Below are 21255 nucleotides of genomic sequence, written 5' to 3'. Positions count from 1 at the left end.
GTGCTGTGCGGCCGCCTGCGCCACCTTGCCGGCATCGGTTCAACGATCGGAGACGTCCACTACGTAGAGCTCGTCGAGTACTACAAGTGTACCAATAAATCAACCCGATCAAATATCGTTAAGTACTTGATCGAAATAAATATAACTTGGAAAAAAATGAATCCTAATGGATACGAAACACTGGATCAAAACCACTGAATCCATTCTTTTTGAATTATATGTGTTCCAATGAGGTACTTAACGATATTTGATCGGGTTGATTTTTGGTACACTTGTAGTACTCGACGAGCTCTACGTTGTGGACGTCTCTGATTGTCGGGCCGATGCCGGCAAGGCGGCATCAGCGGCCGCACAACACGTAGCTGTGTAGCACACTCCCCACACTCCAATTTTACAACGATTGATGGTCTCTCTTGCGATCTCCTAAACTTTTTTGTCTAAGACTTTTTTGGTATTTTTTACTTTTTGTTGAGCTTTTCGCATTTTCGTTGTAATTTTTGGGATTAATCATTCGTCTCAATAAGGAAAATCAGAAAAGTTTGAAAAAGGTGGACCGATATTGAAAAAAATTCATATGAGACACTTTAGACAAAAAAAAAAAAAAAACAGTTGTTTGGTATTTTTTTACGTTTTAGTGATTTTTTTTCTTTTTGTCACAATTTTTTACTGTTTAGACTTTTCTCGTTGAAATGGATAATTAATCTAAAAAATATGACGTGAATCTAATAAAAATGAGAAAAATGAACAAAACACACAAAGCGAAAAAGGAAAAAAATGTTTACAAAAATGCAACCTTTATCATTGTAGTTTGACTCATACTTCACTTTGGTCCTTCATTGTTTCAATTTGACAAAGCTAACCACGGACATCAAATTACACTTTGACAAATTTGGTCCCTCTGGAATACGGCTGATAAACGAAACAAACAGTTTGAGTTTGAGTTCGTGTTCGCTCATTAAAAACTCATTTGGGGATTAACAAGCCAAGCTTCATCATTTTCTTAACGCTCGTTAAGCTTTCAAACTATACTTGAACAAACTACTACTTGGCTTGTTCGACTTGTGATGCCTAAAAAATTCAAACTACTCGAGACCAGTTCGTGTTCAGCTTAATTAAAACTCGCTTGAGATACATTCTTCTCGTAAACAAGCCAAACTCCAACATTATTTTAAAGCTCATTAAGTTTTCAAACAAATTCTTCAAATCCTAGCTGATGGGACAAAAAATTGATTTTTTAAGATGATATTCTTCCATCTAAAGGAGATACTCGTTTATTCAGGATTAGGCATCCATAGTAGTCATATCCATTTTACTACAATATTAGATTATTAAGTAATTTCTTTTAGTTATTGTCTCGTTCTAACCGATCTCAATATCGATATTCGTGTTTTTTTATAGATTGCCATTCCAAGCAAATTTGAATAAAAAATTGTTTTATTCTAGCTGATCTCAATATCGTGTTTTTTTATGGATTGTCCGTTCCAAGTAAGTTTGAATAAAAAAATTGATCGCTCGTGCTGTTCGTTTATCAACCAATCTCATATGGGTCAACTAGATTAGCCGGCAGGAGTACGTGGCTTAGGCTTCGTTCCAGAAATTTTCTTAAAAAATAAACAATTTATTTTACATTTTTAAATTCAAAAATAATATAAATAAAAAATAAAATTTTAAAATTTTTTACTATCGTATAAAAAAATTTCGATAAAATTTTTCAAATAAAATTTATATTACATTAAATTTTAATAAATTCATAATTTTTTAGCTTGAAATTCCTTTAATAAAGTACAACCTCTTCCTCACTGCGGAACGGGGTCCTGTAGCAGTGTAGCTTGCACAGAGGTTCGAAGACTCTGCTCCAAAGCATCTTCTCCCCACGATCATGACTCGACGCAAGAATCCGGCCGGAGGATCCGCGACGGGAGACAAGCGGACGGAGGCGGGGAGAGGGAGTGGGAGTGGCGCCAGCACCAATGAAATCGATTTGATCGGCGAAGATCTTCTCCAGAACATACTGGCGAGGCTCCCCGCCTTGAACTTCGCGTCCGCTGCCTGCGTCAGCCGCACCTGGTCTTCCCTCTGCAACCGCGTCCTCTCCCGCCCCAAGCTCTCCTCCGCCTTCTCTCTCCACCCCAATCCAGAGGTACCTATATATGACTCTATATCAATTGCTAATAACTTGTCGGAACCCAACCCTACACTTTTTTCCCCCACTCTTTTTTTTGATTTCGTTCGAATTAGTTTAAAAGATGAACACTGTGTCGAGAACGACACGCGAGAAGAACAATTGAGAAAAGAAACAGAGAACGCTGGGCGCGGTGAGTGAGTGATTCCCGAACTCTGTAGTTGAGTATATATATGCACAACCCAAGGGTTAGTCTGGTTGGTTAGTGGGTTAGCTCTTCACGTAATTGATCAGGGTTTGATTCTTGGAGTCCGGCCACAAGAAAGTACTTTATTGTGAATTTCCTAGTCTGGGTGTGGATGACCTGCTTTTGACCGGACCGGGGGATTAGTGGAGGTTGCATGGCTCTCAAAAATTCTCACTTTGTATCAAATGAATGAAGAATGAAGAATGAAGTACAAGTTGTATCGGCTGTGTATAGCAACTAGTTGTAGACTAGAGTTTACATTGTCAATTACATTACCATGTCGAATCGGTAATAGTCAGCTAATCGAATCAGGCTTCACGAGTCTAACACATTGCTCATTCAGCTTTCCACTCTATCCGCCGATGGGGGATTTGGCATATCTTTAGTTATGTTCTTGGTAATTTAGTTTTTTGCTTCTGAATACCCAATACCGTGAGATTATCGAAACATGCCCTTATTAATTATGATATAACTTGAAAGCTTATTGGGCCAAGGAAACTATGATGACCTCTTGACCGAAATGCCTTCACAATTTGACTTCCCCAAACGTGGAAAGAAAATTTGTTTCAAAGCTGCAGGTCAATCACATATGTGAATTATCGTTTTTCAAACCATTTCTTTTCATAAATGTTTGACACATGTCAATTGTACTTAATGATTACATTTGTTGTTGTGACAGAGGTTGGAGTCATAAAAATTAGCCTCTTCAACCAGAAAAAGTAGGTTTAACATTGGCCACGTACTTTTGACCCTATTTGTTGAACCTGCACCCTTTGCCCTTATTGGTATGGGTTTTATAGTAGGATTTGGCATCGATATATCTTGCTTAGGGTTTAGGATTTGGCATCGATAGATCTTGATGTTTGTTCTTCTTAATCGCAGGTCGCTGTGGAAGAGGTGGTTAATAAGGTTCTCTCAGAGCCCCTCCGACCAGATTTTGCTATTGTTTGCATTAGCCCTGCTTTCAGCCTGCAACAGATTCACCAACTTGTACGAAATCTCTCTCCCTGTTTATATGTTCCATATTGTGTATTTGTGGGTACATATAGCTAGAGCATCTCGACTCCTTACTCAAATGTTGATCCAAATTTAAACGCGTGCTCTTTCCTTAATCAAAACCTATGACCAGGGACTCTTTGGACCTATTTTTCTCTGTACTTCTATTCCACTACACCCCCATCCATCGGTTCATGTGAGAATCTCGATCCACGATGCAATGGGTGAGAGTGCAATGGAACTGGGAACAAAGAAAAATAGGTAAGAAAATCCCGTGCCCAAAAAGTATATCATGAGTTTTGCTCAACCTTTTATCCATAAAAAGAAGACTCTTTTTTTTACTCAAAAGTTTTAATGCTGTTTGGCGACTTTAAAATTAACGCAGATGTCAATAATGAAGCTTCTGTGCAAATTTTGTATTTAAATCTGTGTTTGCCCATTGGTGTGCTTCATAACAAACACACCTTTTTTCTCAAATTGAGTTAAAATTTGAGTTAATGGTTGGAGATGGTCTTAACTCTTATGTGTACTATAATTGTGCATTGTTTGTCTTGCCTTCTTCACAATGCAGATTATACAAAAATTGGGCTCCGCAACTCCTATTGTTACATATGAATCGATGGGAATTATTGGAAGAAATGCAATCACTGATGAGTTGAAAGAGGTGTAGTATCCCAAATATATATTGCTACCGACCATTGTCTCTTTTGCTTTTACAATCTAGAAGTTCTTATTTGTCAAATAAATCTCTGCAGATTGATTGGGAAATGACTATGGAAGAAGATCATATGGGTCAACTTGAACCCTCGTCCTTTAGTGGGTTACAAGGAATTTTGCTGGTCGTTGGATTTGTACCGGGATTGAAGGTTGATGCTATTCCACTATCACGGCCAATTAAGGTAGTATCAAAACCTGAAAAGCTGTGTTTGGTTGTATAAATTGGATGTGTTCTCAGACTCCTTGCTGGGGGAGCTTAAAAAAAAACCTATCTTCAACCAGGCATTGTTTTTGTTAAGTTTGTTATCCACCATGAAGGAATGAAAAGTTGAAAACTAATTTCCGGCTTATTATCTTTTTGAGGCAAAACAATTTTTTTTGTAATTTTCTAATGCTTCGAACTAAGAATATGGGGATTAATTTTAGTTCTTTGTACGCTTTAAGTGCACGAAGAAATTGACTTGAGATTATTGGCTAAGATCAGGATCCTGGAATTGTCCTGTTGGATGAATTTGTGAGGGATATTAAGGAATATACAGCTTCTGTTTCAGGCTGCACATCCCCAGCTGGGATGATAATGTTTGGAGTAAGTTGATGTTCTACTGTGTCTTTATTGTATCCGTCCAAGTTGGATCCTATTCCTATCTTTTGTTTTCTATTGTGGTTCTATCCTTGGTACAATTCTAACCTGTGAAATGTATGGTCTTCTAGGGTTCATCAGCTAACATGAAACCTGTTCTGGATGAACTGGGTAAGTATTGTTTCATTTTCACATGCACAAACACATACCTGTGCATGCGCGCAGACTTACATGCACACCTTTTCCTTCTTTCATTTTCCTTTTATGGGTGAGTGGGTGGGTCATATGTTGAAGGATCTGTTTGTGAGGTTCCTATTCATATGCTGCGTAGGATTTTCATGAATAATATGTTTTTCCAAATTGAAGTCCCTTTCGATAAATATTTTCTTTCTTGTGTGTTGCAGATTATTCGATGTCTGAGGGTACTTTCATTGTTGGTGATGAGAGTGGTCGTTTCCTACACAGGGGAAGCAGGGGCCAAAGGTGCAATTCTCTTGGTGTTGCCCTTGTGTTTGTGCGAGACAGGAACAAGCCTCATGGTATTGCTATTTGTTTTACTCAATAGCCAACATGCACACTCTAGTTGATTTCCTTTTAAATGGAAGGTAATCTAGCATTATAACATACTTGAGCTAGTCCTCTATTAAGGAAAAATGAATTAGAGAGGAATGGATAAGGTTTCCATCGATGGGAAAGAGGCCTAAAATGATGGGAGCATGACTGTTCAACAAGTTCTAATGGGTGCTTGGAAGGTTATAAGTTTATAACAGTTGTCATCTGCACTGAAGAACTTCCCTCATTATTCTATGAAGACACTCTATGCAACTCAAAATAATTTATTTCAGCCCATGTTATCTTCAAATTACCTGGAGAATTGAATTGTGATTTTGACAAGTATGCTTGAACTGATTCCTCTGATCATTCTGTTGTCATAAGAGCTACTCCATCTGTTTTTGGCACATTTTCTTTGGACATTCTAGGAAGCAACTCCAAGGCATTTCTCAATGGATACAAAACACTCATGCTTTGGCACCTAGTACAATGGCTCCTGGTGCAACAAGATTGCACCAGTTTAACTTGGGGGGGGGGGGGGGGGGGGGGGGGGGGGGGGTAGGGAAGGGATTTAATAGTGTTGGGCAGCAAAGTGGCTTTGTTACCTTATCCTTTAGGAACTGCAGATTTTTTGGTCCATCACGTTCATGCATTTACGATTCATGTAACGGTAATCTACTGTGCTTGATCGCTCACTACATGCTTCTTCAAATGCCCACTTCTTGCTCTGCTTTTGCTCGTGTTACCTGTTTTTGGAGGCCCTTCTCTTATTGCCCATGCTGCTTGTGCTAACTGTGTTTGAGATTCTGTCGAGGCGACAAAATGTTCTTGTTTATCGTGAAATACTAGTATTATCCTAATTTTTATCGTCATTATCAATGCCATTTTGTTGTTAACAATTTGTGTCTCTGTGGGTTATCTGTTTGTTGTTGCTTCAACTAACCCTTTTGTACTTGCATTTTATGTCTACAAGTCACTGATTGGTTGCTTGCATCTCCTTGTTTTTGGTCTCACAAGCAGGTATCGGTGATATTGATTTCCATGTTACAGTCTCTACTGGTTTATCACCAATAGGTCAGACATTCAAGGCAGCTGCTGTCAAAGAGATAAGACACTGTGAGGACTGTACTACATGGCTCACTGCGAGGAGACAAGACCTGCATGATATCCTTGATGGAGAAACTATGCTAGCTGACATCAATGACGAAGTACGTTTTTTGTCCCCTACTTTGTTGAACTTGTTTGTTATTTCTCTTGTGTTTTCGATATTAAGTTTCAATTATGAGATGGTAAAGGTTCTGGTGCTGGTTATCACTTTAAAAGGCCGAGTTGTCTTTTCCTCTTTCTTTGGTTTTTCCCCCCTCATTCCATTTTCTGAGAGGGGATGGGAGTGCTTTTTCTGGTTTAATAGTATGGACTTGAGCGGATGATCTTGCTTTAAACAAAGTTTTGGTACTTTAGCCTACATATGTGTCCTTATGCCAATGTGGTTCTTTGACATTTCTTGTGATCGTAGCATCAGGGTACATGAAGGAAGTTCTTTCATTTGTCTTATCTGATTTCCTTCTTGAGATCATCTTGGTACATTTTGCCAGTCATTCGTCATCAATCCTTGTTTTCCATTTAAAGAATGAAATGAACGATTTAGGGCTTTCCTTTTCTGGAACACCCCTTGGAGGTTGTGTTTTGCAGATCTCTGAACTCAATTTGTAAGAGGGTTTTGCAATCGTTTAAGCAATAGATGATTCAATAAGATACTATTCTCTCTTCTGATTAAATTATTGGAAATTATCACCAATAATTTCTTTGTGAACTTAAAATATCTTGAAATGCTCTTGTTGTTCCTCACCGAAGCTTTGATTTTTTGTGGACAGATAGGGGATAATATTGAGTACACTGGTTTGTACATTGGGGTCACGAAAAGAAGAAAAAGCCCAGTGGGGTTGGAGAAGGTGAGATGGGTAACGTCCTTGGCATTCCATGAAGTAACAAGGTGAGTCAGCTTCCTTCTCATCTGTCTTCTGCATTATTTGTTCTTGCTGAACTTTTCTGGTAGTGCTTCAAAAAGTTGTTCCACCATTTTTAATTGTGCTCCTTAGTCTAGTAGATGGAGAATGAATCCAGTATTTTTTTTACTTTGTATCAGCAGTTGGGCAATTTTATTAAACAAAGAAAGAGAAAGAAACTTCTATAATGTTGTGTTGGCGCAGTTATTTAGATTTGTTAAAAGAATTGCCTGATAGGGTTGCATTTTACGGCTGGACTGAGCCTTAGGTAGGAGGGGTCCATAAGAATTGCTCTAGTCTTGACACCGTCGACATTGATGCTTTGACAAGTTTGTTATACTGTCAGAAGCACTGAATCATGATATGTAGTTGAATATAACATTGCATCTTCTCTAGAAGCTGCAGAACGATAGTTGTGAAGTTCAAGAGAGTTGTCTATCTTTGCTAAATACGTTAGCAGTGACATATACCGTCCATATCAATGGGAGGGGATTAACAGTTCTAAGGGTGAGTAGTTTATGTCGTTTAGCCTAGAAAAGCCCAAATGTGTATCGTAAACCTCATTCTTGTGTTGGCTCCCAAGCCCTGCCTAGAACACCTTCCTCGAGTTATTATTATTATTATTTTTTGATAATCGTCCTCGAGTTATTTTTGTTTGTCTTGGGTTGAGTACTGTTGCTCTCTTTGTAGATACACTTTAGTTTCTGTTTGTTGGTTGGTCATTGACTTCTTCCCTGAATATTCTGAAATCGATTTGTTGTATCTCCTGCAGAGGAGATGAACAGTACCTATATGTCAATGGCAGTGGCATCAGAACTGGTGATTCCTTCTGTTTCTACTATTCAGACTCCAGTGCTGCTGCATCTTCCTGTAGCAATGTCTCAGAAAACCTTAGACGCTTGAAGGAAGGTGGGGACGACAGAGTAGTTTGTAAAAACGGGACGGGTGGTGTGGTTGCTAGTGATGGTAATAAGAAGGAAGTTTTTGGAGGCATGATCTTCGCTTGTTCTGGCCGTGGTGAGTCGTTCTTTGGCCGCTCCAATGTTGATAGCTCCCCATTTTTGGACAACTTTCCTGGGGTTCCATTTGCCGGGACATTTTGTTGTGGGGAAATTTGTCGAGGTTCTTCGAGCTTGTATAGTCGAGAAGCTCAAGAACAAAGTGACGCGCGGTGCTGTCAGCATGTTTATAGCAGTTGTTACTTGGTGATGTCATACACTCCACCACTGCCTGAACCTTAGAAGGTTTTCTGGCGGCTTCTCCTTTTATGGCTTTCTTTCTTGTTGAGGAGGATTTGATGGGTGGGGGATGCTTTGTGACATATGAGGTTGCTGTAATATAACTACATATTTTGGAAGAACAAAATTGTAGAATGTTACATTGAATGGTTCCATGCTTGATTTCAGAAGTTGCAAAATTTCGAGGAGTTCAAATTTTGTCCGGATGAGCTGGATAGAGGCGGTTTTCCGCCAGCACCCCGTGGGTCTTTTTTGCGCATTTTTTTGAGTAATCCAGACCGTCCATCTTGTAAGGCTTGTAAAATATGGTATCCCTACAAAAAATCAGACCTCTGGTGTAGGCCCCTTGGGCCCGCTGTTGTTGTTCTGCATTTCGCGGCAAGGCTCTTGGGCCTGCGTCAGTTGGGCTGGCTCCCACATCGGGAGTTTGGGTTTGTGTGTGTGTTTAAAGGGTTCACTCTACCTCTCCCTAGTCAGTAATTGCCTAGGTGAGTTTGGTAAGTGAAATTACCCTCTTGTCCTCCTAAAAAAAAAATACAAAAAATCAGCTTGTCCGGATATTGATAGGTATGTCAAAAGTTGAGTTCTAGACGAAAAAATGGACAGCCTGAATCTGTCAACTGTTTTTTAAGTTAAATTATCCATGGCGGTTCATTTTTTTCTTCTAAAAACTTAACTTTTGACATACCTATCAATATCAAGACAAACTGATTTTTTACGTAGACACATTATTTTATAGGCTCTACAAGATGCACGGTTTGAATTACCCAAAAAAATGCGCGAAGGAGGTCCAAGGGGTGGCGGAAAACCACCTTTTTTCGGCTCATCCGGACAAAATTTACACTCTTCAAATTTCGAGCTCTTTAAAGAAAATCTTATACAGTATGTTTTTACTGTTAATTAATATCGTTGGATAAACGGGCTATTACTTGGGATTAAATGTCGATAGACCTAAGTTGCATAATTTGCATGCGGTAGTGTGAAAACATCTTTAAAATTCATCCAAAACTACTAAACTTCAAGAGTGAGGATTGAGACCTCGACCGCAGTGGCATCGTGAAGATTGAAAACGAGAGTGTAATGTATTTTGAAGAATTATGTGACTAACAGGTGGACAACCATAATAAGAGGATCAAAGATTCTTTTTGTTCATGTGTCTTGACAATTTGAATTTGGGAAAAGGGAAAGAGAACTTTTTATAAACCCTTCTGGGAGTCAAATAATTTGAGGGAACCAAACAAATCATTACGCAAGTTGTTAGTTAGATCTTCTTTATTTTGCAAAAATATATGGAAAAAAATATTTAGCTCAGAGCATATCTACAACTTCTTCATTTATTTCTTTTATTAAAAAATGGAGAGTAATTTCTCATAAATCAGCTCCAATGTATTTTCTAATTCCTATGTGGCTTTGAGAGTTAATCACAATCAACCAATGAAATAAATAAATCATTCATACATGAAGTGAAAAACTATGTACGATCCTTGAGGCCATCAACAGTCAATTTTTTTTAATTTAATTATCCTCTCTTTCTTATTACTATTATTTTTTACCATCTAAACCGAAATTCAGCCGTACAAAATGAAAATACGTGAAAAATATAACCAAACCATAAAAATAAAAAATAAAAAGCGGAAAAAAGAAAGAAAGATAAACACTCGCATCACATCAACCGAGTTACACAGGAATGAGGAAACTAATACTACCAAAACCCAAATAAATTCCAAAACCTAGTGGAGAGTACCTTATACCGTAACATCAAAAGAAGCATTTTTGAAGGTTTCTGAGATCTAATAAGAAGGGAACAGGATAGAGAAGGGCGAAATCGAATTTACTACTAGTTGGCGTAGATGTGGACGCCAATGGCGATGAGGAAGATGGTGATCAGGCCGAAGTAGATGACGGCGTGGACCGCAATGGAGGCTCCGCTCGTCTGCATGTTACCGAACTCCACCACCCGGTTTCGACCCGGGATCTGGAACAGCAGGCCCGGCGTCATCACCACGAACAGCACCACCGCCACCAGCACCGGCCCCCAGTCTCCTGACATTTCCGGAGAGAGAGAGAGAGAGAGAGAGAGAGGTATTGAAGAAGTTATTTCGAGTATGGGAGAGAGAGAGAGAGAGAGAGAGAGAGAGAGGTATTGAAGAAGTTATTTCGAGTATGGGAAGGTGTGTGGAATTGGTTTTGGAGGGCTGTGATCTTCTTGGATAGGGAGGGTCAGTTTTAAATGTACAACATTTAAGTGATAAGCGTGAAGTCTACGGAAAGGGGTTAGGGCTTGTTTGGGACATAGGAAAAGGGAAGGAAAGTCGGAAAAAAAAAACTTGGATGCAACCCTTTAAAACCCATTTATACCTTAAAGATAAATTCATCCCGAGTTCAAATCAAACGGGATCCGATTAACATGTTTTTTTGATGTGGTCAAAGGATCTGGACGAGGTGTTTTCGTCGGGCGGAAAGCCTGCCGCCCAAGCATCATCGGCCTAAAATCTAATCCTTCTTGTCCGATGGTAATAAACAGGCAAGTTCTTCGAAGAGTTCTAAAAATGTGAATGTAATGAAACGTTTACGTGGGCCCGAAAAGTGGCCCCAAATAGCCGAAACTGGACCGTTAATGTTGGACTGAAGTCTGGAGAGGATCCTTGTCCTCCATTGTTCATACATGTAAGTCATGAGTAAGGTGTTTCCTTTATTTTATTAGCTTAATAAAGACATGCTGTATTTAGGAAGAATGCCAAGAGTCAAGCGGAGAATCACAAATGCATAACTTTATTATTGTAATTCCTTATTGGGATGAATATATAGGAGTAGCATAACAAGCATTATTTTTTTAAAAAAAATCGACGCTTTGAATTGCTATTGGTCGCAAATAATTTCACTTTGACACGCAAAATTGCACTTGGCTGCGTATAATTGCACTTGTCACTTGGCCGCACAAAATTGCACTTGGTCGCGCATAATTGCACTTGGCCGCACAAAATTGCATTTAGCTGCGAAAAATTGCTCCTCGCCGCAAAGAATTGCACTTGACCACTTAAAATTGCACTTGGCCGCGGATAATTGCACTTGGCCGTGAAGAATTGCTCATGGCCGCGAAGAATTTCACTTGGCCGGGCATAATTGCACTTGGCCGCGAATAATTGCTTCTAGCCATGAAGAATTGCACTTGGCCGCTTAAAATTGCTCTTGGCTGCGAAGAATTAGGCCGCAAAAAATTACTATTTTTGACCACAAAGAATTTCACTTGGCCACGCATAATTAAACCAACATCCGCTAGATAAACGACTATACAGATCTGTCCAAATTGCTTCGAGAGTAAAAACAATGGAAGCCACAAAACCTTAGCAAGGAAAACTCCGACAAATAATGCATTTGATCCATTTACAAAACACTGCTTACAAAGTTTAAAAAAGAAAGAATGAAAACACCCGGGTCTGCCTGTTCACATGCACTAGAGGATATCTCTAGTTATATGAAAACCTTCTCCTGTGTCTTGTCTGGAAAATACGCGATTAGCCGGTGTAGATGTGGAGACCCACAGCCAAAATGAGAATGGTGAAGGCAACAAAGAAGAGGAGGGTGTGGACGAGCACAGCTTTCCCATTGGTCTGGAAGCTTCCGAACTCGAGGTGGTGGGTGTTACCGGGTATCTGAAAGAGGAGCCCTGGCGAGAATAGTATGAACAGAAGTAACCCAATCACTATCGGTGCCCAATCCAACATTCTTCGATCCTATATCTATCTTCCTTCCTTAACGAAAAATGGGGGTCGAATACGAAACTAATTGCGAAGATCGAAATAACTGGAAAATGGAACAGACTACAGAGGTTGATCAGCAATATATATAGTACTACTAGGAGGGCATGGCAAAGGAAGAGGGAGGGTTGGGGTCATCTAATATTCCTTTATTGATCATTTGGCCTTGTGGTAGCTAGCACATGATCCAGAGTGTATTTTTTTAACACTTTTGGATAGCAGCATATGTTAAGTATAGATGCTAAACCACTTGTAGAGAGCAAATAAAAGGTCTGTTTCTTTTATCTGAAGAAATGCATCCACATCCAGGGGATGGGAACACCACAGCTTTTGAATGGGTTAGAGGCTTGAGGAATGGATATAGCTACATCTCCTCCTTCAGGTCAGGACTGCAAACGAGCCAAGTCGAGCTTTGCCGAGTTCGAGTTGGTTGGAACCGAGACAAAAACTTGAGTTGGAGATCGGCTTGAGCCTTAACAAGCTGAGCTTAGTCATTTACTAAATGAGCATCTTTAATCGAGCCGGACCTCCCTTAACGAGCCAAGTTTTTTTTCCAAATAAGCCGAACTCCCTCTGCTCGTTTAGTAAACGAGCCAAATCGAGCGTTAACAGCCGAGCTGAGTCAAGCTCGCGAGATAGATGGTGACGGTCGGAACTTTTTCCTCAAAGAATTTTTTTTAAAAATTTAACTCATTAATTGTCAAGACGGATGGCAAGATGTTGAACGGTGAATGTTAAGCCGTAAAAGGTTGTCTTGCTGCATTATCTTTGACTTCCTAAATAGTTGACCTACATAAGGATGGAACTCACACCTCCTGGGCCCGGTGGAGACGACGATTAATGGTTGGGTCAAACCCCAAGGTTCACACAAAATAATATAGTACTCCATCCGTTATATATTGAGGTACGATTCTTACTTTTTTCTGTTATTTTTGTCATGTTTATATTTTTTAATTTATAATATTTTTTATAATTTTAATTTTTTTGTATAATAAAATGAATTGAAATTTATCAAAAAATATCTATATTGAGGCTCCGTTCCAAAAACCTTCTTAAAAAATAAGTACTTATTTTGGAACTTCTCAGAGAAAAATAAGAAGGGTTGTTCTACAAAACCCAAATAAGCAGCTTATTTCACATTTTCAAACTCAAAAATAACGTAAATGTGAAAAATAATTTTTCAATTTTTTTGTGCCATATTAAAGATCTCAATGAGATCTATCAAACAAAAGCCATATTGATAGGAATATTTTTTGCGTAAACACATGATTTTTGAGCTTGAAGTTGTCTTAACCCAAAAATAAGAGTGCTGCTATAAGTACTGACCCCCAGCGTAGGGAAATCGTACAGACGGCCGCACCGGGCTATCTCCGGCCACCGGACGGCCGATCCGAGCCATCCAAAAATTTAAAAAAAAAAACCCGAGGGGGCCTACGCGAGAATCAATGACATCTGATGTGCATATGGTGCTTGATCTAAACACCCTATTTTCATGTATATATATATACATATATACACGAAAAAGGAGTACTTGGATCAAGCACTCTACACACCTCGGATGCCGTTGATTCCCGCTTGAGCCCCTTCGGTTTTTTTTTTATAGAATTTTTGAACTGCTTGGATCAGCCGTCTTGTAGCCGTCAGTACGATTTTCTGACGGGGGCTGTCGGTATCACATATCTTTATCGAGAAAATAAATACTTACTTCTTATTTTGAGAAACAAGCTTTATTATTGAACAAAAAATAAGAACTTATTTAAGTTTTGGAACAGAGCTTGAATATTTTTAGCATTATAGATTAAACGATATAATTTTTTTTTAAAATGCTCAAAATAATAACATTAACACTCAATATAGAACAGAGTACTTAACATCGACCAATGGCAGTGGACTTATCGCCTATCGGGACGGAAATTGCAACGCCTCGCAATTTCCCCGGTAAAATTGGAGCCTTAACCACTCGAGAAATCAGATGACGTGGCGGGGTCCCACTGGTCGTCCCTCCCACATTCTTGGAACAAATTCAATTTCCAACGACATTTCTGAGGGTTCGTTTCCCTCCTCTGTTTCCTCTCCCTACGCCGCACAAGCGTCGGCCGGCCGGTGCATTTTCCCGGGAAATCGAAAGACATTTCCCAGGAAAACCAAATTCCCGTTCGGAATCCCGGCCACCATTAATCCTACCAACAAATTTCCTCTGTTGTTCAAAGGTTCAACGGATACAGAATCTCAATTTTAGGGTCCACTAAGGCATTAACACATTCGGTAACTTTGTCATTCTGCCAGAGAGAGAGAGAGAGAGAGAGAGAGAGAGAGACCTTTTTTTGTTTCTTTTTAGGTGAAGATCGATGCCGATGAGTCAAGGGGGTTCTTGGAGGAGAAGTATGTCGATGACGAGCTCATCAACAGCAGAGGCGAAGAAGAAACCTTCCGAGAACGGCGGCCTTGATCCCACCCGAAAATCTCTTTCTTCTCGTTCCATGTATTTTTTCTTTCCATCCTCTACGTATAGTCACATATTCTTTTTGGTTGTATGTATAGTTATATGTGTATGGATACACACTTGGGAGTTGGGAGGAGCCAGGATTCGTATGTGGGGCAAATTAGGAAGGAAAATTTTGGTAAGGTGATATTTGGAATTAACTTTGGTTCTTTAGTTTTTTGTAGAACATCTTCGACAACTTGAAGAATTAAATATCGGAAAATTGTTGATATGGGCAAGGGGAACCAGGAATTGATTCTGCCCTGAGCTAACTTAAATTTTTTTTCGGTGTACAAAACAGTGTATATAATATGCATACAGATGGTACCAACACAAGGCATCACAATGCAAACTCTATTATTTGCACTTTTGTACGCGAACAAAATATAAAAGTATATTATGAACTCTTTTTTTTTACGTGGGGCCCCTTAATATCCGCGCGGATGGATACTATCTTTGCATGCTCTCATGAAATTTATCTTCCCATTGGATTGGAATTCAGCCATGTTGTAGCATTCTTCCTAAACCTTACGGAATGATTTGATTTTCTTTACTTCTGCTTCAACAAGTGATACATTTTTCTGTTTACTAGTGATCTCATGATTCATTGGAGTGAGATATTCAGATTGAAAGACATGGATTTTATATATATCATCGAATTCATGACCTGAGGTGATACTCCGTGCGCTTGTATAGCCTTGGATGGGATTTAGAGCCATTAGAAAATCAAAGCCTCCAATTCTATTTCATAGAAACCACAAAGTAGTCAACTATATCAAGAAAAATAGTGAGAGGAACTCTAAAATTCTGACTTCATTGATATTGATTGGCTTCTACTTGTATTTGGGCCAGGGGGCTTACTGGAGAGCGTACAGTGAGGCGACTGAGGCTTTCGAAGGCCCTGACAGTACCTGAAACTACAAGTATCTATGAAGCTTGCCGTAGGATGGCTGCTCGCGGGGTTGATGCTTTGTTAGTGACTGACACAAATGCATTACTATGTGGGATCCTAACAGACAAGGTTAGACCGTAATGGCGTAATCTCTTGTGCAAATTGCATTACATAATTCTGTTTGATAATCTCATTTTCTAAATTTGGTATGTCTTTGATTGTTCCTTGTTTTTCCCCAAAGGATATAGCAACAAGAGTTATTGCTCGCGAGGTGAATCTTGAGGCGACACCTGTTTCCAAGGTCATGACTAGGAATCCTGTTTTTGTACTTTCCGAGACTCTTGCAGTTGAAGCCCTACAGAAGATGGTTACCGGTTAGTATTGATAATTAAGGAAGACCTATTTATGGGATGTTCTTATACACATATTGTTCACTGAATATGGTTTGGATATCTCCATGCAGGAAAATTCAGACATTTGCCCGTCGTGCAGAATGGACAAGTTATTGCCTTGCTTGATATAGCAAAGTGCCTGTATGATGCTATTGCCCGTATGGAAAGGGCAGCTGAAAAGGGGAAGGCCATTGCAGCAGCTGTTGAAGGTGTTGAAAAACAGTGGGGGACGTCTAAATCTGGTTAGTCGAAAGTGCATATGGGAAAAATTCTCTAGCAGGGCCTAGATATTGCAGTTGAATGATAGTTGTTTAATTGTTCCTTGCTTGATAAACAGGTCCTAACACTTTCATCGAAACACTTCGAGACCGATTATTTAGGCCTTCTTTGTCTACAATCATACCTGAGAATTCAAAGTAGGTAATATCCTTCTTTTTTTTTTTTTTTTTGCTTTTGTATTTCACATTATGCAGTTGTTTCTTATAAATTTGTCCAACATTAACTCATTAACATAGTATAAGTTTGTTTTCCATTGTGGCGCTGTCAGGATAGTAACAGTCTCGCCAACTGACACAGTACTGGAGGTAACAAAGAAGATGCTTGTGCATCATAATGGTTCAGCTGTTGTGACAGTTCAAAACAAACCGTGCGGAATTTTAACGTGAGTTCCTTCTTGGTTGACTCGTCATTGCAAGTTTGTCTTTGGGTCCCTAAAGGCGACTATGCATACTTCAACAAATGTTTTTACGGTAATGTAAATTGTGTTATGATAGGTGCTTTCTAAATTTATGTCAGGTCAAAGGATATCTTGATGCGGTTAATAGCACAAAATCTTCCTCTAGAGTCTACTCTAGTGGATAAGGTGATTGTCTAATCCTGATGGAAATCTGTGTTCAATTTTCACTGGGTGTATGATGTATGGGTTCCGAGTCCTGTAACTCAGGTTATCAGAAATTTTACAAGTTTCTCCGCTAATGAATGGACATCTATGTTTATGCATTTCTTTTCTTATATGCATGAGAAATAATACTAAACTTCCTGAATTTGCTTTTGAATTATAATCAAGGTAATGACTCCAAATCCAGAATGTGCGACTGTGGACACCCCCATTGTTGATGCTCTGCATATCATGCATGATGGAAAGTTTCTACACCTTCCTGTTGTTGATAGAGGTAATCTACCATCAAAATGTCAATAGAAGGTTGTATAGATTTTCTTAGGATTTTTCTGGTCATAGTTCATGACAAATGTAGATGGTTCAATACAGATGGAATAGTGGTTGCTGTTGTTGATGTACTTCATATCACTCATGCTGCTGTAGCCACAGTAAGTCAATTTTCTCTTCTGAGACTATCAATTGTTCAATAGGTTTACATGTACTTGACATTGATCAGCAACGTTTGTAATACGAATTTGGGAATGGTCTACCTTTCAGCTGTTTGTCTTGTGAATCATCAATAACTTGTTACCAGGTGTCCTATTAAGAGGGGGAGTCCTTACAAAGAAAATTCTCTCGAGTTCTGTAACCAGTGCCATTCCTGTCAAGTCATTTAAGAACCCTAACCAAACACCCTTTATCTGGAGAGATGTCGGGTGTTTACAAGAGAACTTAAATCTCAAGGTTTTATGGTTTCTATTGGGTATGATAAGTTGTGTATGCTTTGATTACATTGGAAATCTTCCATTGCCTTATTATGCTTTCTTAATCTGATAATGACAATGGGGGCATTCACAACACTGGGGCTTTAGAACTACTGTATTATATCTCCTTCGAGAATGCTAGTTGTTAACGAAATTCAAGTAACGAAAACACCCTATCCACGCCCAAGAAATAATATTGTCTGTTTCTATTTTGTGTTATACTTGGTCTCTGTGGCCTACTAGAACCTTTTGCATATTCTTAGAGGCAGCCCTACGGATCCTTGCAACTTTTGGTTTAACCCGAATCAAAGGTATTCTAACCACTTCAAAAATTTTCTCGTCTGCTGAAACTAACTGTTCTGCAAATATGATTTTGTAAGCATAATAGCTAATCCTGTAAGGTGATTGATGGGCAGATTTTAGTGTAAGTAATTATCCGAACTATTCATTTTTCTGCTCACACTTCTGTAGTTCTATGGTGAATAATATGGTCTCATTGTTCCGTGCATCCATTAGGTGGGAAGTACTTCTGGGGTTAGTAACGAGGCTGCAAGCAATATGATGCAAAAGTTTTGGGATTCTGCCATGGAATCATCTCAAGCAGATGACGAGGAAGATGCACACAGGTTGAAGACATTTTGCTCGTAATGTGATGATAAATTGTTTGTATTGTGGTGCTGCTAATACATGTTACTGGTCATGTTTCAGTGATAGCTTGAAAATGCCGTCAGAAAGTGCTGAGACAGGAAGATCGAATTCCTGTCCTTTGTCAAACCTGCCTAATACCTTTGCTTTTAAAATTCAAGACAAGAAGGGCCGAATGCATAGATTCAATTGTGGTATGCCTCTTTATTCTGCTTAGTTTTCCTACTCAAAGGACCAAATGGATAGATTAATAGTTTTCCACTCATGACTCAACCCAGAATTTTAACTGTTGGGGATGGTCTTGGGGTCTGGATTCATGTTGTTTTCATAAGAAACTTCTGGTAGAACTTCTTGTGTATATCACACCATATCATTTTCGCTGATGATATCTTCTGGGTGCGTCACTTCTTTTTAATTCAGCTTTTGGCTTTCACGTTTTATGACCTAACGATTTAGAATTCTGATTGTGAGTTCAGATACACAGAGTTTGACGGATATCATTACTGCCATCCTTCAGAGGATGGGAGATGAAATTGACCGCAACAACCTGCCTCAGATTTTGGTATATGTTGTAATTTTATACCATATTTGGATACTCAGATTTTCCTTACTCCGACATCGTAGCTCATTGACAACCACATGTGCAGTATGAAGATGAAGATCATGATAAGGTTGTACTTGCATCAGACGGTGATCTTGCTGCAGCTTTGGACCATGCAACGTTAGCCGGTTGGAAGGTAAGAAGATGACCCCTTTTGGCCCTTATCTGAAAAGTACGCAGAATGACAGATACAACATCTTAGAAGACTTTGCCTAAACTTTGGGCAACAAATGCTGCCCCTGCAACTTGGATCATCACGTTCAATACCATCGCATCCATAGGAATTAACAGTTCTCTCATACTAACTATGAAGATTGAAGTCTGATATACGTGTGTTTTCGTTTAACCTTCAACAGGGATTAAAGTTGCATCTAGATTATTCTGCAACACGCCGAAGGAGAGGTTCAAGGTCCAAGGGTGTGGATTATGATTATGCTGAATCGGAAGCTTGGGCTTCGGCAAACAGTGCTGTTGCTGCAGGGGCTGCACTAGTTGCTGCACTAGGCGTGTTAGTGTACTTGAGGAGGGCTGGTAACTGATTACTGTAAACTACTCCTCTTCTTTTTCTTTTCTTTTTTGATGATTCATTGGGAGCACTACAAAGGCCGAGCTAACAAATGGAAAGGACCAGATCTCATGTTTCACATTCATTGGCGAGATTAAATTGCATACGCATGAGCGTAAACATGAGAGTTCATCAGACGAGAAAGAATATTTCGAAACGCATTCTTCCTCGTTAGCAATTTATCGTTCATGTATTTTGTTTTTTCTTTTTCCCTGTATGTTTATAATCTTTAACCAAACACAAATTATGGTTTGTCTAATCAGGAAAAATGAAGCGAGCTAGAGGTGAAGTGGGGCGTATCTGGTTTGAACCTAGGTTTATTAAAGCTATAGTTGGAAACAAGTTCCTTAATTTTTTCAACCATTAACGATGTTTCATTTGTCCGTTGGATGTGCGTAAATTCCTACGTTTACGCTGCATGTGAAAGGGATTTAGTACTCACTGAATGGGCAGCTTGAGTGTTGTATTTTTTTGTGTGTAACATTGAAGGCTGGAATTGGTTTACTCTGAACTCATCATTTGGTGGAGGATTGTTTTTAATGAGAGAAACTTATTTATGGAGCCTCCGTAAATAAGTTTTTCTTATTCTAATTAGGAAAAGACCTCTGTAAATAAGTTTTTCTTATTCTAATTAGGAAAAGACCTCTGTAAATAAGTTTTTCTAGCGCCCAATCTTGCGAGTCCAAAAGTTAGGGACGATCTGGATTTTAATAGAACTCTTCTAGGGAAGTAGAAGAGTTCTTTAAAATCTGGAATATTGATGGCAGAGACGGACGGGTAAGATTGTGCTCTCAATTAGAATATGGCTATTATCTTTGTCAATTGGCCTCATCTTCAAGCAGAAGAATATTTTAAAAAGTTGTGAGGGTTTTATTTTTATTTTTGGCTTGGTCTTTAAGTCTTTAGTCACATAATCCTTCAAAATGTTTTGCGGTCTCGATCTCAATCATCACTCTCGGAAATTTTAGTAGTTTTTAAAAACATTTTTATGCTCTCGCGCTCAAACTCCTGCTCTTGCATGTACACGCGCATTATTTGACTGAAGTCTTTTGCTGCTTTGATTGCTTAATGCCATAGTTTAAAAAGCAGTAGTACAGTGGAATGAGAATGAAAGTATAGGGCCTAATAATTTACGACAATACCTACCACCAGGGCCTAATAATTTAGTAAATTGTCGGTGGCTGGGCCCGCCCACTCCATTCCTCTTTAGTCTTTTTCTCCTTTACGTCTTTAGCACTTTCTTTCGAATTTGGAAATCCTGCAGGTAGCTCGACTTACAGTGGTTGTAGGGCCGGCGTCTATTCTGATGCCGACGAGTTGGGATTTAATCCGAACTCTATTGATTTGAAACGGACATTGTTGAAATAGACGATCAGATTCGCCGTCCTACAACCCTGTAAGGCAGCTCGTCCTACAAGATCCTGAATTCTAGTATACTTTTCTTTTTGACAGAGCACAACAACAAAAATTATAAGAACACACTTTCCCCCATCCTAGCATCCGCAACCGTTCGATATAGGTGGATTAGCATGCATTGAATGACTTCGAATACAATTGTGTCAAGAATTTTGTTTTAAAATTGTGTTCCATGCATTGCTCCCATAGTAAACTAGAACATTGTGTTCTTATTTTTTTTTTTTAAACAAGAAGAAAATGTTTTCATATCATTAATAAAAATAATATAAAACAGAAACCTTGTAGTAACTAGTAACATACTAGGGACCATCATTCACAAACGGTAGTAGTCCTATCACTACAACTCACCTCAAATTTTATTTTAAAACACACACAATAAAAAACAAACACCCAAAATTGGCAAGG

At 39.0% G+C, this 21255-nt stretch overlaps 3 protein-coding genes across 5 annotated transcripts; 2 read left to right on the top strand and 1 right to left on the bottom strand.

The window, feature by feature from the left end:
• The first annotated feature begins 1799 nt into the window (after positions 1-1799).
• LOC131335182 (F-box/LRR-repeat protein At5g63520) lies at positions 1800-8653 on the top strand. The gene is made up of 10 exons (XM_058370427.1): positions 1800-2140; positions 3252-3359; positions 3937-4029; positions 4121-4264; positions 4567-4668; positions 4794-4833; positions 5067-5201; positions 6235-6422; positions 7089-7207; positions 7993-8653. Exons 1-10 carry the CDS (start codon positions 1880-1882, stop codon positions 8459-8461), a joined length of 1659 nt encoding a protein of 552 aa, XP_058226410.1. The 5' UTR covers positions 1800-1879; the 3' UTR covers positions 8462-8653.
• Positions 8654-10099: 1446 nt separating this feature from the next.
• On the bottom strand, positions 10100-10606 carry LOC131335187 (uncharacterized). Its single transcript, XM_058370439.1, has one exon. The coding sequence runs from the start codon at positions 10506-10508 to the stop codon at positions 10296-10298; it is 213 nt and encodes a 70-aa protein (XP_058226422.1). The 5' UTR covers positions 10509-10606; the 3' UTR covers positions 10100-10295.
• A 3844-nt stretch (positions 10607-14450) lies between these two features.
• On the top strand, positions 14451-19971 carry LOC131335181 (CBS domain-containing protein CBSCBSPB5-like). 3 transcript variants are annotated; one of them, XM_058370424.1, is made up of 15 exons: positions 14451-14698; positions 15551-15719; positions 15832-15964; positions 16054-16224; positions 16320-16398; positions 16530-16643; positions 16778-16844; positions 17049-17154; positions 17250-17308; positions 18140-18249; positions 18332-18462; positions 18745-18830; positions 18916-19005; positions 19226-19400; positions 19698-19971. In XM_058370424.1, the coding sequence occupies exons 1-15, from the start codon at positions 14565-14567 to the stop codon at positions 19799-19801; spliced, it is 1728 nt and encodes a 575-aa protein (XP_058226407.1). In that variant the 5' UTR covers positions 14451-14564; the 3' UTR covers positions 19802-19971. The 3 variants fall into 3 exon arrangements, with proteins under 3 accessions (XP_058226407.1, XP_058226409.1, XP_058226408.1); XM_058370426.1 differs by having other exon boundaries at positions 19226-19413; XM_058370425.1 differs by lacking the exon at positions 19698-19971 and having other exon boundaries at positions 19226-19616.
• Positions 19972-21255: the final 1284 nt, after the last annotated feature.

Source organism: Rhododendron vialii, chromosome 8a (assembly GCF_030253575.1).
Source record: "Rhododendron vialii isolate Sample 1 chromosome 8a, ASM3025357v1".
Lineage (NCBI taxonomy): Eukaryota > Viridiplantae > Streptophyta > Magnoliopsida > Ericales > Ericaceae > Rhododendron > Rhododendron vialii.
This window is presented reverse-complemented; position numbering and strand designations above follow the sequence as displayed.

Bases quoted from the DNA above. Each gene is read 5' to 3' on its own strand.
- LOC131335182 (XM_058370427.1), top strand. From the start codon at position 1,880: ATGACTCGACGCAAGAATCCGGCCGGAGGATCCGCGACGGGAGACAAG. The intron at 2,141-3,251 runs GTACCTATATAT...TCTTAATCGCAG, and splicing joins CTCTCCACCCCAATCCAGAG to GTCGCTGTGGAAGAGGTGGT. The intron at 4,834-5,066 runs GTAAGTATTGTT...TGTGTGTTGCAG, and splicing joins ACCTGTTCTGGATGAACTGG to ATTATTCGATGTCTGAGGGT.
- LOC131335187 (XM_058370439.1), bottom strand. From the start codon at position 10,508: ATGTCAGGAGACTGGGGGCCGGTGCTGGTGGCGGTGGTGCTGTTCGTG.
- LOC131335181 (XM_058370424.1), top strand. From the start codon at position 14,565: ATGCCGATGAGTCAAGGGGGTTCTTGGAGGAGAAGTATGTCGATGACG. The intron at 15,965-16,053 runs GTTAGTATTGAT...ATCTCCATGCAG, and splicing joins CCTACAGAAGATGGTTACCG to GAAAATTCAGACATTTGCCC. The intron at 19,006-19,225 runs GTAAGAAGATGA...AACCTTCAACAG, and splicing joins CAACGTTAGCCGGTTGGAAG to GGATTAAAGTTGCATCTAGA.